General features: G+C 35.6%; 1 protein-coding gene across 1 annotated transcript; it reads left to right on the forward strand.

Moving 5' to 3' along the window:
* The first annotated feature begins 7,757 nt into the window (after positions 1-7,757).
* On the forward strand, positions 7,758-11,781 carry LOC123534574 (zinc finger protein 91-like). The gene is made up of 2 exons (XM_053518971.1): positions 7,758-8,091; positions 8,581-11,781. The coding sequence occupies exon 2, from the start codon at positions 8,591-8,593 to the stop codon at positions 10,727-10,729; it is 2,139 nt and encodes a 712-aa protein (XP_053374946.1). The 5' UTR covers positions 7,758-8,091; positions 8,581-8,590; the 3' UTR covers positions 10,730-11,781.
* The last annotated feature ends 3,459 nt before the right edge of the window (positions 11,782-15,240 follow it).

The raw sequence follows: 15,240 nt of genomic DNA on the forward strand, positions 1-15,240 counted from the left end.
TTTTGTCAAAACTATTTGAACTGTGGCTTTGAAACTTTTAACACTAGTATATCAACATGATTTCCATCTGAAGGCAAGTGTACATAACTCTGTCAACTATTTTGACTGAATTATGACCCTTTTTGGACTTGGAAATTAGTTAAATTTTTCATACAAGTCCATATTTTGCCTAACATATAACTTAATAACATATTTGCCATCATGGTCACACATTGCCATTTAGTGCAAGACTAATCGAAATCCACAAATACAGGAACATTTTTTGCTGAATCCATTTTTTTCTTTTGTCTGAAAATCTATGGAAATATTTTGACCCCATTCTTCAATCAATTCTTCGAATAGTCGAGCGCGCTGTCATCCGACAGCTCTTGTTTTAAGTACGTTGTCAGTCACGGGATGATCGGCAGAAAATTTTGAGCAGGCTCAAAGTTCTCGAGCACCATTCCCGTTCAACCCTGTCGGAGCCAGTCCATAATGTTCTTAGACAGACTGTAGAACGTCTAGGAAGAGGGGACCCCCACCCCCCCCCAGTTTTTTCATCGTCTATCTCTAACTCTTTCCTACGACCCTGTACAAGACATATGGAATGGGTGACCTCGACCATGTAAAAGACATGGAATGGGTGACCTCGACCATGTAAAAGACATGGAATGGGTGACCTTTTGATATGTTGACCTTTTGTAGTGGCGCATGGAAGGTTTTCGGACCTGATGACGGAGATGTGAGATTTTGTTACAATGTATCTCGTTGTTGTTGATTCGCGGTTTTAGCTGACTTTTTACACCATCCTGGTTTTAGCATGTCGAGAACTGCGGATCAACTGTTTTATAGAGATGTTGGGGTACTTCTTAGTACTTTCGGTGAGTAGTGAATGATTTTTGTATGTCGTTAAATGGTTTAGGTTTTAAGTTTAACCATCTTAAATACTTATATGCAGTATTATGGATAGATGTTTTTGTCCATTTTTAAATGTCAACTAAATCTTGAAGGAAAACAATAGAAATAAGATATTTTTTTCACTTTGTAAGTGGTTGACATTGTTTTTTTGTTTTTTTATTAAGCATAAACTTTCAAGATTAAGTATTCTTGAAGATTAATTGGTTTATTTTATTTTATTATTTTTTGTTTGAACTCTTGTTAACTCTAAAAACAGACTTCCTTACTTGTGTACTTGCCAGTAGCACCTTATGTCGAGTTGCAATTAATTTTTAAACGAGCTGTTGATAAGAAATCTGCTAATCACAATTACCTTAGGCGTTGATCAAAATATTAAGTCATTATTGACAGGAAATATGGCCCTGATAATTGCCTTGTTACTCAATTAACGTTCACGCTGTGTTTGACAAAGCCCAATAAAAACTCCATCCTTTAATATATAAGCATCATTCAGTATTGGACATTCAAAAATAACGGAGTGTATTTTTAAATAAAAAGTTTTTGTTTACTAACGTTTCAGGTATGGAAATTTAGTTTTACTTTATCATGTGTACTTCATGGCACCTTCATGGTATTTTATAAAGGATACGATCTGATCAAAATAAGACCATATTCTTTGGGTTTGATGCTTCTGTTGGTCAGCATTAATTCTCAAGCATTAAGTGTAGGCACGCCGTTATATTGTACACTCAATACGTGCGCAGGGGCGAGTTCATGTTGGCATGATTGAGTCACGGGCAAAACCAGTACGATCTCGACTCCAAGCTCATGATTTAAGGACAAATCACACTGATCGATTAAAATCATTAATGACATATTTAAGACAGAAAGCCTCAGAATTGTTCAAAAGGATGAATTCCCATAAAGGTTCAACTTATCACGAATACAGATTTTTTTTTTCGATTTTGCTCGATTTTTTTTCCTGTCAATATTTCGAATTAAAAGTTGTTTTCCCTTGATATCAAAACCACCAAATTTTGTTAGATCATGTCACAGGCACGGGTATCGGACCTGGGATGAAAATAAATATGACCAGACAGGTAAAAACCCCTGTTTTCATCCTAAATCAATCCAAAATGAAAAACCTGTGGTGAAATATGCGCCCCTTTCAAATGATATATGTCACGTAAGACGTAAGAGGAGAATATGTGTCAGGCAGCCGGTTAGTTCAGTCGGTACAGCACTCGCCCTGTAAGCGAGAGGTCCCGGGTTTGAGCTCCGGACTGACTGCACATTTTTCTCACCCTGTGACATTTGGTGCCCAACATGGGACCGTGGCATGCTTGCTTGATCAGTCTTACGACGCATGCAATATATTATGTACCTCCGGAATTCGAGGACGAATTTCCCATTTATGGGGGTGTATGTCGCGGTACGAACTTGGTCACGTAAGGGGAGAATATGTGTCAGGCAGCCAGTTAGGTCAGTCGGTAGAGCACTCGCCCTGTAAGCGAGAGGTCCCGGGTTCGAGCCCCAGACTGACTGCACATTTTTCTCACCCTGTGACATATATACAATCTACACAATGACGGAATCCAGAGATTCGAGCCTGCGAGCAATGGGTTACATTCATAAAATAGTGATAGATAGTTTGTGTAATTTTCTTGAGAATTTATTTCATGGCGATGCACGACACTTCGTCGAAAGACACTTCGTCGAATACGACACTTCGCCGAACATGAAACATGGTCGAATCCGACACTTCGCCGAATACGACACTTGGTCGAAATTGTTACCTTTGAAATTTATGATGAAAATTGATTATATTATCGGCATTAACAATAAGATGGACGAGGTGGGCTATAGACGAGTGGTTGGTCTCATTTTGTAACTAAATACATACGTGAAATAATAGATAGTTTGTGTAATGTTCTGGAGAATTTATTTCACAACGGCGTGGGAAGTGAACCAATATGCTCGTAACCTCGAATATTCCGGCCTTGTGTAGATCGTATATATCATTTGAAAGGGGTGCATATTTCACCACATATTTCTCATTTTGGGTTCTTATCTGTCTGGTCAACTTTATTTCGTCCCAGGTCCGATACACGTGTCTGTGGGTACTATTTAGCAGTGTTCAACGTTCCCGTTTTGGTCTTAAGAATGTTTGAAAAAAATGAGTATACATTGTTACAAATGAACGATAAAATTGTTTTAGCACTATCTTTGAAATAGAAAAAGAAATAGATCTACATCGCTCTACACTACAGTACAAAAGGCGGAAAACGTTGTAATATAAGAGTTACTTCCCTTTAAGTCAAATCCGCCATTATAGCTAGTTTCGGTACAGACGTTTAATTTTATTTTAACTTTAAAATGGGATGCATATGAACAAGTGATTACAATACTTCTAGTTTTTTTTTGGTCACCAAAAGCAGCCCATTCATTATGGCTCGTTTAAAGTGTTTGGAAGCCAACCCTATATGTTGTTTTTTTTTAAAACATCAGACTAGAGCTATCGACTATTAGTCACAGGTGCTAGACACATGACCACACATAATCAAATATTTTACTTAATCAGGCCTATATATATGTATATAAGATATCTTATATACATATATAGGCCTGATTAAGTAAAATATTTGATTAACTTATATACATTATATATAGGCCTGATTAAGTAAAATATTTGAATATGTGTCTCTTATATACATTTATCGCATAGTGCGGCAATTTTCCTTTGATCTTTGCAGCATGTTATACATAGTAACACACATTATTACTACAAAACTGTGCTGATATCTTACAAAACTGTTGCGATATATATCAACACGGAAATCTCTATGGAGTTTCATAAGAAAAAAAGTGTTCCGATATATATCAGCACAGTAAAACTGTTCCGATATATATCGGAACACTTTTTCTCTATTGAGGTCCTATCAAGGGAGTATAATTTTTTCCTTTCAAAGAAAAGATGATTTTAGCTCCAATTTACAGTTCACAGAGAAAGAATTGTCACAAACACCTACATTTATAAAGTAAAAGAATAAATCATACATGTGATAAGTTCAGAATCCCAAAACTGGAGGTTGGCCATTTTTCAGCTGGAGTTGGGGTCTCAAAACTGGAGGTTTTTTATCGACATAAATTAAGCACGCGGACACATAACTGGAGACAAAATCCAATATTTTTGGCCACACAGTAATGTATACACCAGAAGAAACAATCCTCATAACTCTTGATTTGAATTTTGACAGCGTTATGCCACTTTTTAACTTACATTTTTTGTTAAAGTTTTATATACATGTAATGTGTAATATCTCTGTTACATTCAAAGCTATTGACTATTATGCCCCTTTTACTGGCAAAGCTTTAATTCAGAGTCAATCACTGAGAAAAGTCGAGCATGATGTCTTACCTTACCCCACCCACTTTCGTATAAAAATACTGATGATTTTGACATGAAAAATAGAGAACAGAAATGCATCAACATGTATTTACCCTTACCAAAATAATGTTGATTGATGTTATCAAATAAATGAGTGTGTATTTTCATCCAATTTTCAAAGAAATAAGTCCGATTTTAGTAAGAAATTAATTTGGTAAACATTGGAAGAAAATGGCGTAACTGCAAAAAGGGAATTAACACCCCTGTTCTAAAAATGTAAAAGTAACACCTTCAAAGCCCTTAAATATAGCATCCAAAAACAGCTAAGGAACTCATACTGGTCTTACCTAGAATCAGTCATATTCATGGACGATTCACAACCAGGTAAAAATAAGAAATTCTATTCCTTCATAAAACATAAGAAAACAGAAAATTGTGGTGTAGCACCTCTTAAGCATGAGGGTCTAACATATACTGACCCTGCCACCAAGGCCAATATACTAAATAGGCAATTTGAGTCGGTCTTCTCAAAACCACAACCACTCAGTTTGAAGCAACTCTGCAAAAAAGTTACTACAAACACTTCAGCACCCAACATGCCCATGATCTCCGTTACAGAAGAGGGTGTTGATAAACTCCTGCAGGGGCTCTCTCCAAACAAAGCCTCTGGCCCAGATGAACTCTCACCAAGAGTTCTAAAAGAGCTACACCACGAGATAGCGCCCATCCTTACAATTATATTTAGGTCATCCCTGGAAACTGGCTGTGTCCCGCCAGATTGGAGAAGTGCAGTTGTCGCCCCTGTTTATAAGAAAGGCCCGAAATCCAAGGCCAGTAACTACAGGCCAATATCTCTCACCTGCATAGCTTCCAAATTATTGGAACACATTCTAGTCTCCAACATCATGACACATTTTGACAATAATGACCTCTTAAGCCAGTACCAGCATGGCTTCAGATCTAAGCATAGCTGTGAATCACAACTGATCAGCTTTACACAAGAAGTTTACGACAACCTTGAGCAAGGTCAACAAACAGATGTAATAGTAATGGATTTTAGTAAAGCATTCGACAAGGTTGATCACAATAAATTGATATTTAAACTTAATGAGCTGGGTGTCCACCCTCTGGTATCACAGTGGATAAAGTCATTTCTGAAGGGTCGAACCCAAAGAGTAGTTGTAGACGGCTGCACTTCTGACACACTGCCTGTCCTGTCCGGTGTCCCTCAGGGATCCGTCCTAGGGCCCTGTCTCTTTCTGGCTTACATTAATGACCTACCAGATTCTATTAGAAGTAAGGCAAGACTGTTTGCAGATGATACCATAGTATACCTTACAGTCAAGTCCTCATCTGATGCCCAAACACTACAAAAAGATTTGTACGCCCTTGAAAAGTGGGAACAGGACTGGTCAATGGAATTCAATCCAGACAAGTGTGAGGTGCTGAGAATTACTCGCAAACGAAACCCTGTCATGTTTCCTTACACCCTGCATGACAAGGAACTGAAATCTACCGATACCGCTAAATACTTAGGTGTTACACTAACTAAAGACTTAAACTGGTCTGAACATATTAATACTATTTCCTCTAAAGCAAACAACTCTCTTAAATTCATCAAAAGAAATGTTCAGACAACAAACATAAAGGTCAAAGAGAAAGCCTGTAACACCTATGTCCGTCCACAACTCGAGTATTGCTCATCCATCTGGCACCCCTGGCAAAAGTCCCTCTCATACAAAGTCGAAAAAGTGCAAAGATCAGCTGCACGGTTTATCTTTAACGACTATAACTATACAAGCAGTGTAACCCAGATGATAAACACCCTAAACTGGCAAACTTTAGAACAACGGCGCATACAATCTTCTCTCATCTATTTTTACAAAATCCGAACAAATCATGTATGCGTCGACCATAACCATCTAACTCCGACCAGAAACCTGAACTACCTAATTCCACAGTCACCTACTCAATACCACATGAATTCCTTCTTCCCCCGCACAATCAGACTATGGAATGGCCTTCCCCAATATGTACAGTCCAGCCCCAGCCTCAACATATTTGCTGAGCGGCTGGCATCTGTACATCTGCAGTAACTTCCTTCACTATGTTTTTTAACTTAGCACCTGTAGTAATTTTTATTCTTTGCACCTAATGAGTTTTCTCATTTTTAACACTGCCCAGACAAGCGCCTTCCAGTCATAATCGTTAATGATTGTTGGAAGTATCATGTAGATGTAGATGTAGATGAAAATAGTAGTGGGTTGGTTTTTCTAACAATTATTTATGTGATTTTATTACGGAACAAAACTTTTCTTTGAATAATTAAAATTCATTTCAGTTAGGAATTATTTCTTATGACTGGGAGTTTTTGCTTCAAACTGGTAAAACCTGGAGCCTAATTGGCATTGAGAATGTGCCGATATTCGGTCCAGTGAGACAGGTGGAAAAGGCCCTGCTTGTCTAATCCCTTATCAACACAAACAATTAATAATTCATCTGTGAAAAACAACTCTTTCCTCCAGCTACATGTGTGTCAAATATGTATAATACACAACAGTCGGTGACACTTTGATTTACTGTGTAAACATGTTTGGCACTTTTCGGTAATTATCAATTATAAATAACCCAGTCCTAATACGATTTTTTATTTTTTTTTTTATTTTTTTTTTTTTGAAAAGCGGGAGAAATATGGTTTTGGTCGGGAGACGGGAGGCAAGGTGAAAAAATCGGGATTTTGACCCTCCCGCGCGGAAGATCACATGTATGAATAAATAAACTAGAATATTTCAAAAAATTGATAGTTATTGCCAAATTCAGAAATACATGAAATATATGAAATTCTGAGATTTCTCAAATGTTTCTTTTTCTTTGATTTTTTTTACAAACAAAACAACAAGTTTTACAATATGTCTAGCCAATGAAATGCAAAGATTTAAACCCAATGCAGAAATTTGTTGGGTACTTTTATCTGGGGAACACATTTTCTAAAACAGAAGTTTTAGTGTTTCAGTCAGCGAGGCGCAGAAAGGGAATCAAAATAGTAAAAATAATAATAAACAAATTTAAATGAAAATGATATATAAATTTTAATGATAAACTATGCGATAAAACAGTTATAATATGTAGTGCTCGTGTGTTACCAGGATATATCAGAGCTAGGGTTACATCTCGTTATTTTTCTCTTCACATATCTGTCTCGGCCTACCGGCCTCGGTGATATGTGCAGAGAAAAATACCCTCGATGTACCCCTAGCTCTGATATATCCTGGTAACACACTCTCACACATACTATAACTATTACATATATGCCTGATTAAGTAAAATATTTGATTATGTGTCTAGCACCTGTGCTATTAGTGGGAACTACTTTATACTTTCGAAATATATATTTTGTCATATATCTACTTAGATAGACTCTAGTTCTAGCTACCATAACTAGACTAATGCGCTATTCTTATTTCACTGATGGTTGCATCCATTAAGTTGTATAGCCTTACTCGTTTGGCTTATTGGGATCACTTACTTTAATTAAGGTAGATATAGGATCAATGTTTTCTACAATGTAGAATTTGATAACTTTACTTTTCTATCAAATGATTAGTTTTCTAGAAGTCAGTACAGTAGGTAAGCTGCATGTGTATCCAAGGATTTGATTTTCAACAGAGTTCAATTGAACTCGCGGTTCCCACAAATCCCATCATATTAATTAGCCCTCATCATGCTAGACACAATTGATTCTACTCTTGGAACCAGTGCAGATCATGATCAGCCTGCACTTCTGTGCACTCTGATGCACTTTTCGCGGTTCAGTCAGTATCTTTTTGGTAAGCGCCCCTTTTAACAGTTAATGGTACATCCCAAATTGAAAGATGGACAAGTTCATTATAAAAATTTAGTAGAAGGGTTAGAATGCAAACTTGAGGCTAATTTAAATCTGAATTTAAGCCATGTTATTGTAACATTTTTTTTACTCTCATCTGTTTGTATATAAGAATAGTAAAGATAAATATTTTGAAAGCTCACCAAGGTTGTACAATAGACTAGAGAAATTACCGTAGGAGTAAACTTCTGGTTGTTGCTTTCTTGCCATTGATCAGTGCTTGGTCTCTTCTTTAATTGAAATATAAATTATATTTCAATTAAAGTAGAGATTTTATTTTTATTAAAGTAGAGATTATATTTCAATTAAAATCAAGAACAAGCACTGATCATTGGCAAGAAAGCAACACCAGAATTTTCCTCTTATGGTAATTTCTCTAGTCCATTTTATTATATATGTTTAAACTTCTGTAACATAACACCATCTTTTGTAGTTCTATACAGATGGCAAACAAAGATATTGTAGATACCAGCTTTGAAGAAGAAGGCTTTACTTTAGTCAAGATACACAGTCAGGACATAACAATGCTACAGTGTGCAGAGGAAGACTTGTGCAGGGGTGACACTTCTTGTAGTACTAATAGTTTGAAGACACTTATGACAAAACATACAGAAGAGGAACTCTTTAAATGTGATCTTTGTGATTATGCATGCAATTCTATCTGTTATCTGGAGACACACATGGCAATACACACAGGAGAGAAATGTTTTAACTGTGAAGTTTGTGATTTTGCATGTAATACAAGCGGTGATATGAAGAGACATATGGGAATACATACAGGAGAGAAACTTAATTCAGGGAGTAATCAAAGGACAGGTATGAGAAAACAAACAGGAGAAAAGCATTTCAAATGTGATATTTGTGATCGTGCATTTGGCGACTTATATAATCTGAAACAACACTTGAAAACACATACTGGAGAGAAGCAATTTATATGTAATATTTGTGGTTATGCATGTCATAAAAGCAGTTATTTGAAGACACATATGACAAGGCATACAGGAGAGAAAAGTTTTAAATGTGATGTCTGTAATTATGCATGTAATACAAGTAGCAATCTTACGAAACACATGAGACAGCATACAGGAGATAAACAATTCAAGTGTGATGAATGTTCTTATGCATGTTTTACTAGGAATGAGTTAAAGATACATACGAGAGTACATACAGGAGAGAAACCATTTAAATGTGATGTTTGCGATCGTGCATTTAGTACGAGGAGCAATTTGAAGAAGCATAATGCAATACACACAGAAGAAAAATGCTTTGAATGTGATGTTTGTGATTATGTATGTAGATCAAGCGGTTATCTGAAGATACATAAGAAAATACACACAGGAGACAAATGTTTTAAATGCGATCTTTGTGATTTTGCATGTTACACAAGAAGTAACCTCAACACTCATACAAAAAAGCATACGGGTGAGAAATGTTTTAAATGCATTGTTTGTGATTCTGCATTTGACACAGAAGGTTTTCTAAATACACATATGAGAAAACATACTGGAAAATGTTTTAAATGTGATATTTGTGATTATGCGTGTTTTAAAAGCTGTGACCTGAAGAGACATAAAATTATACATACAAGAGAGAAACCCTTCAAATGCAATGTTTGTGATTTTGCATGTAATACAAGCAGTTACATAAAAATACATAAGAAAATGCATACAGGTGACCATGAGAAACGTTTTAAATGTGTTATTTGTGATTATGCATGCTATCAAAGCGGTACTTTGAAGTATCATATGAGAACACACACACAAGAGAAACACTTTAAGTGTCATATTTGTGATTATGCAAGTAATTTTAGTGATGGTCTGAAAAAACATATGAGAACTCATACAGGAGAGAAACCCTTTAAGTGTAATGTTTGTGATTATGCGTGTAATTCAAGCAGTTACCTGAAAACACATAAGAGAATACATACAGGAGAGAAACGGTTTAAATGTCACATTTGTGAGTATGCATGTAATGTAAGCAGGTCTTTGAAGCTACACATGACTAAACATACAGGAGAGAAACAATTTAAATGTGATGTTTGTGATTATGCAAGTAATAATAGCTCTGTGATGAAGAAACATATGTGGCGACATAAAGGAGAAAAACCGTTTAAATGCAACGTTTGTGATTTTGCTTGTAATTCGAGCGGCAATCTGAAGAGACATGTGATTCAAAAGCATACTGGAGAGAAACGATATAAATGTGATGTTTGTGATTTTGCTTGTAATTATGGCCACTCTCTGAAGAAACATGTCAGAACACATTTAGAAGAGAAATGCTTTAAATGTGAACTTTGTGATTATGCAGGTAGTGCAAACAATAACTTGAAGAAACATATGAGAACACATACTGGAGAGAAAAACTACAAATGTGAAGTTTGTAAATTTGCATGTAGTTCAAATGGCAGCCTGAAGAAACATGTTTTTCGGAAACATATACGAGAGAAACGCTATAAATGCAATGCTTGCGATTATGTATGCAATTCAAAGAGCAGCTTGAAGACACATGATATTCAAAATCATTCTGAAGAGAAACATGTTAACAATGATGTGGAGGATTCAGTTATGAAAGAATTGATTTAAATGTGATGTTTTAGACTATACATTTTATTAAAATGTACTTTTATTTGATAATATGCATTGCAAGTTTACCTGCAAACCTCAGAAATTTTGAAAGCTCACATGTTCAGGGGGTTAAAATCGTGTGCTTGATCATCAGATTAAATGCAATTTTAAGAGAAATGTTTGCAGGAAAGTTCCTACACGTAAATAAATATGAATGTTCTCTCGACAAACCATGTCATTGAAAAAAATGAATTGTTTCAGAAAGGGAAATTTAAAGTAATGTATATATTTACAAATGTATATAATTATATTTAAAGATATCCAATATCTATCTTTCACTGAAATATTTTATGTTTAGATATTTACTTCAAACGAGAAAATCTTCATCAAATGTATTTAACTTTAATAAATATAAACTATATGTGGATTTAGAGGGTTACATTTACAACTAAATGTCATGCAATAACAGTCCATTGTTAAAAAGACTTCCAGATTGGTATTGGCAGTACACATTATACTGTGTCTTGCTATATATGTATTAAGTTGTACACATTTATACTATGGCTTGCTATATATGTATTAAGTTGTACACATTTATACTATGTCTTGCTATATATGTATTAAGTTGTACACATTTATACTATGTCTAGCTATATATGTATTAAGTTGTACACATTAATACTATGTATTGCTATATATGTGTTAAGTTGTACACATTTAAACTATGTCTTGCTATATATGTTGTATTAAGTGTGAACATTTAAAAAGTATTGGTAATACACATACACTTCTTAATTTTATGTTTATTTGAGCTAAATATAGTAATTGTTTAGATTTTCAAATATGAAATTGGAGTCTTTTATATCTTTAAGTAAATGTGATCTTTAAATGCAACTTGTCAGAAATTATTCTTTTAAAACAGTTGCAGTCAGCCATACTGCTGGTATTCATTTGTTACCTAAATATGTATATATATTTGGACAAATGGGATGGAAGGAAGGTGTTAAGTAAGGGATACATTTTGTATACTGTAGCTGAATTTTCCTCTTGCCATTAGATAATGAAATAAAAGTTCTTACACAAACCTTTGAAAGTGTTCTAAATTCAGGAAAACAATTCATATTATACATAGTACATTCTAAGCTTGACTATTAGAAGAATAAGTACAGCTATTGGACTCACCCATGCGTCCGCTTTAGCGTCACAATTTGTTTACCTGTACTTTTTGTATGCAAGTTGGTATCTCAGTAACCACTTATTGGAATAGATTGAAACTTCACACACTTACTCACTGTGATACACTGACTTGCACTGCATAGGTTCCAGAACTCTATTTTACTTTTTTTACTAAATTATGTCCCTTTTTTGACTTAGTCATTTTTGTATGTAAGCTGCTATCTCAGTACCCACTGATGGGAATGGCTTGAAACTTCACACACTTGTTTACTGTGATGAGCTGACATGCATTGTACAAGTTTCATAACTGTGTTCTGCAGTTTGACAAAATATTGCCCCTTTCTTGACTTATATTCATTCAGTTGACAAGGCTATTGAATAGTCGAGCGTTATTGTCCTCTGACAGCTCTTGTTATGAATGAAATTAATGATAGAGAAATACATATTGGTACCTTGTGTAGTTTTTACCCCCACCCTCAACCCCCTCCAATTTTGTTTAGGGGTTGGTGTTCTAGATTTGCCTTTGTCCTTACATCAGTCCGTCTGTCAAACTTTGTGTTGTGATCTCAAACTCGAAGAGTATTTGACCTAGAATCATCAAACCTCACAGGATTGCTATTTGAATGGCATGTGAAGTTGTGAACCCAGTGTTTTACTTGAGATTTCACACAGTCAGGCCAGAGTTATGGCCGTTGAAATAGTCAAAAATATGCATAAAAAGGCCTAAATATTTGTGTCACTTGTAACTTAAGAAGTATTTGATATAGAATTATGAAACATTATAGAAGTATTGTTCAACATGTGAAGTTGTGCACCTGAAGATTTGTTTGAGATTTCATTCAGCCAAAACAGAGTAATGGCCTTCGACTTAGAAAGGGGCATAAGAAGTGTTCCAGATGTCATAAAACTTATTTGACCTGTGGTCATGAAACATAGTAGGAATATTATGCAGCATTCGAAGTTGTGCTCATGCAGTTTTGTTTGGGATTCCTATCAGCCAGACGACTATAGTTATGGCCCTTGATTAAGTAAAAAATGTGCATTAAGAGGATACAAGTTTGTATTGCATGTGTCTCAAAAGTATTTGTCTTAGAGTCATAAAACGTTAAAGGATTGTTATATAGCATTTGAAGTGGTTCACCTGGTATTCTGTTTGGGATTTCACTCATCCAGTCCAGAGTTATGGTTCTAATGTACAATACACTCAAATACTAAGCCTAAACATTGAATAAGGAAAATATCAACTTGGATGATATGTTGCAAGATATTGAGTTTTACACTTCAGCATTTCTTTTTATGACATACTTTAGTATTGAATAAGACATTCGCTCAAAACAAACGTATTTTGTCAGGAAAAAAAGTGCTTTACATATTGAGGTACTGGTGATGAGATTTCGTTTTAGAAATAATATATTCCAAAAAGTTATTTGACGTTGGCTGCGCCCTCGTGATATAATTCCTTCGCGTCTGAACTGCAAACAGTGACTTTATTCAAGCGAAAACCACTGTTTGAGATACATTATTTCGATTCTAACACGTTATCAAGTATTATAATCTACATCTTTAAAGATATTCACCAAATATTTGCCCGTTTAGTGGTCTTGTGCCGCATTGACGTCTGACGCTATGACGTAATAATTTTGACATTCAATTCAGTGCATGTATGGGTGATAACACACAGTTTCAGTCTTATCTTTTCAATAGGGAACTAAATTGGTTGGTGTAAGAATGTGCTCTTATGTAGCAGAAATTCTTTTGCGGATCCACATACTAATATATTTGAAGGATTTTTGTCCCAATCATGTGTACAAATGTTTACTTATATGTGAAAGAAAACAGTACATTGTACTATCGCTTTCAATAGAACTATAGCAAATGTTTATTATGGATTCAGTTTTCACAATTTCTTCAGTATTTCATTTTTGGCTCGCCTGAGCCAAAGGCTCATGGTGAGCTTTTGTGACTTCTCAAAGTCCGTCTTGCGTCGTCCGTCCGTCAACAATTTCTAAAAAAGTCTTCTTCTACAAAACCATTTGGCAGATTTTCACCAAATTTCACATGAGTGATCCTTGGGTTGCCCCCATGCGTTATATATCATAAGTTGTTCAAAGAATTGAATTCCACACAGAACTCTGGTTGCCATGGCAACCAAACGGAAAAACTTAAAAAATATTTTTGTCCAAAACTGAAAGGCGTAGAGCCTCAATATTTGGCATGCGACATCATCTTGTAGTTCTCTATAAAGACTGTTCAAATTTTGCTCCTGGGTTGAAAGGTCCCAAGTTTTACATAGACTTATATAGGAATTAAACTTTAAAAATCTTCATATCTAAAACTGCAAGGCCTAGGCTTTTGATATTTGGTATGTGGCATTGCCTAGTGGTCTTCTACCAAGATTATTCAAATTATGCCCCTGAGGTGAAAAGAGGCTCCACCCAGAGGGTCCCAAGTTTTATAAGACTTGTATAGGAAAAAACTTTAAAACTCTTCTTGCCTGAAACTGCAGTGCCTAGGCTTTTGATATTTGGTGTGTTGCATTGCCTAGTAGTCCTCTATCAAAATTGTTCATATTATGCCCCTGGGGTGAAAAGAGGCCCTGCCATGGGAGTCCCAAGTTTTACATAGACCTATAGGAAAAAAAAATCTTGTCTGAAAGTTCAAGGCCTAGGCCTTTGATATTTGGAATGTAGCATTGCCTAGTGGTTCTCTAACAAGATTGTTCAAATTTTGCCCCTGGGGTGAAAAGAGACCCCGCCCCAGGGATCATTTGTATCTGAGTTATATAGGAAAAAATACTTCAAAAGTTATCTGATCGTATTTCCTAGATTGTTAAATTATAATTACCTGATGACCCCAAGTTTACCTGATGACCCCAAGTAATTAGGGGTCACTTGACTGTGACCTTGACCTACTGACCTACTTTTTTTTATAATACAGCCTTGAAATTTGGATGACATATACAGTTTTGCACGCCGGTCTTCACTTTCTGTGACCATGAATGTGACTTACTGACCTACTTTCTTAATATTTTAGCATCAGTTTAACATTTGAAACATGTAGCTCATATTACTCAGGTGAGCAATCCAGGGTCATCATGACCCTCTTGTTGTCTGATTTCACCGTTCATTTGCTCACCAAATGGTCTCTTCCGTGAGTAACACGACCTGTCTCTAACAAGCCCCGAACCTATCGCTTAGGCTACCGCAGCTCACAGCTCCATATGTATTGAACCGGTACCAATTTATATTAACAAAACTGAAAATCAACTTGAATGAAAAAAGACATAAACCTCCCGATTTTATGGTACTTATAACTAAAGAATATTTCCAACGTCATTTCTTAAAAGTGGGTCT

This window comes from Mercenaria mercenaria, chromosome 12 (assembly GCF_021730395.1).
Source record: "Mercenaria mercenaria strain notata chromosome 12, MADL_Memer_1, whole genome shotgun sequence".
Taxonomy (NCBI): Eukaryota; Metazoa; Mollusca; class Bivalvia; order Venerida; family Veneridae; genus Mercenaria; species Mercenaria mercenaria.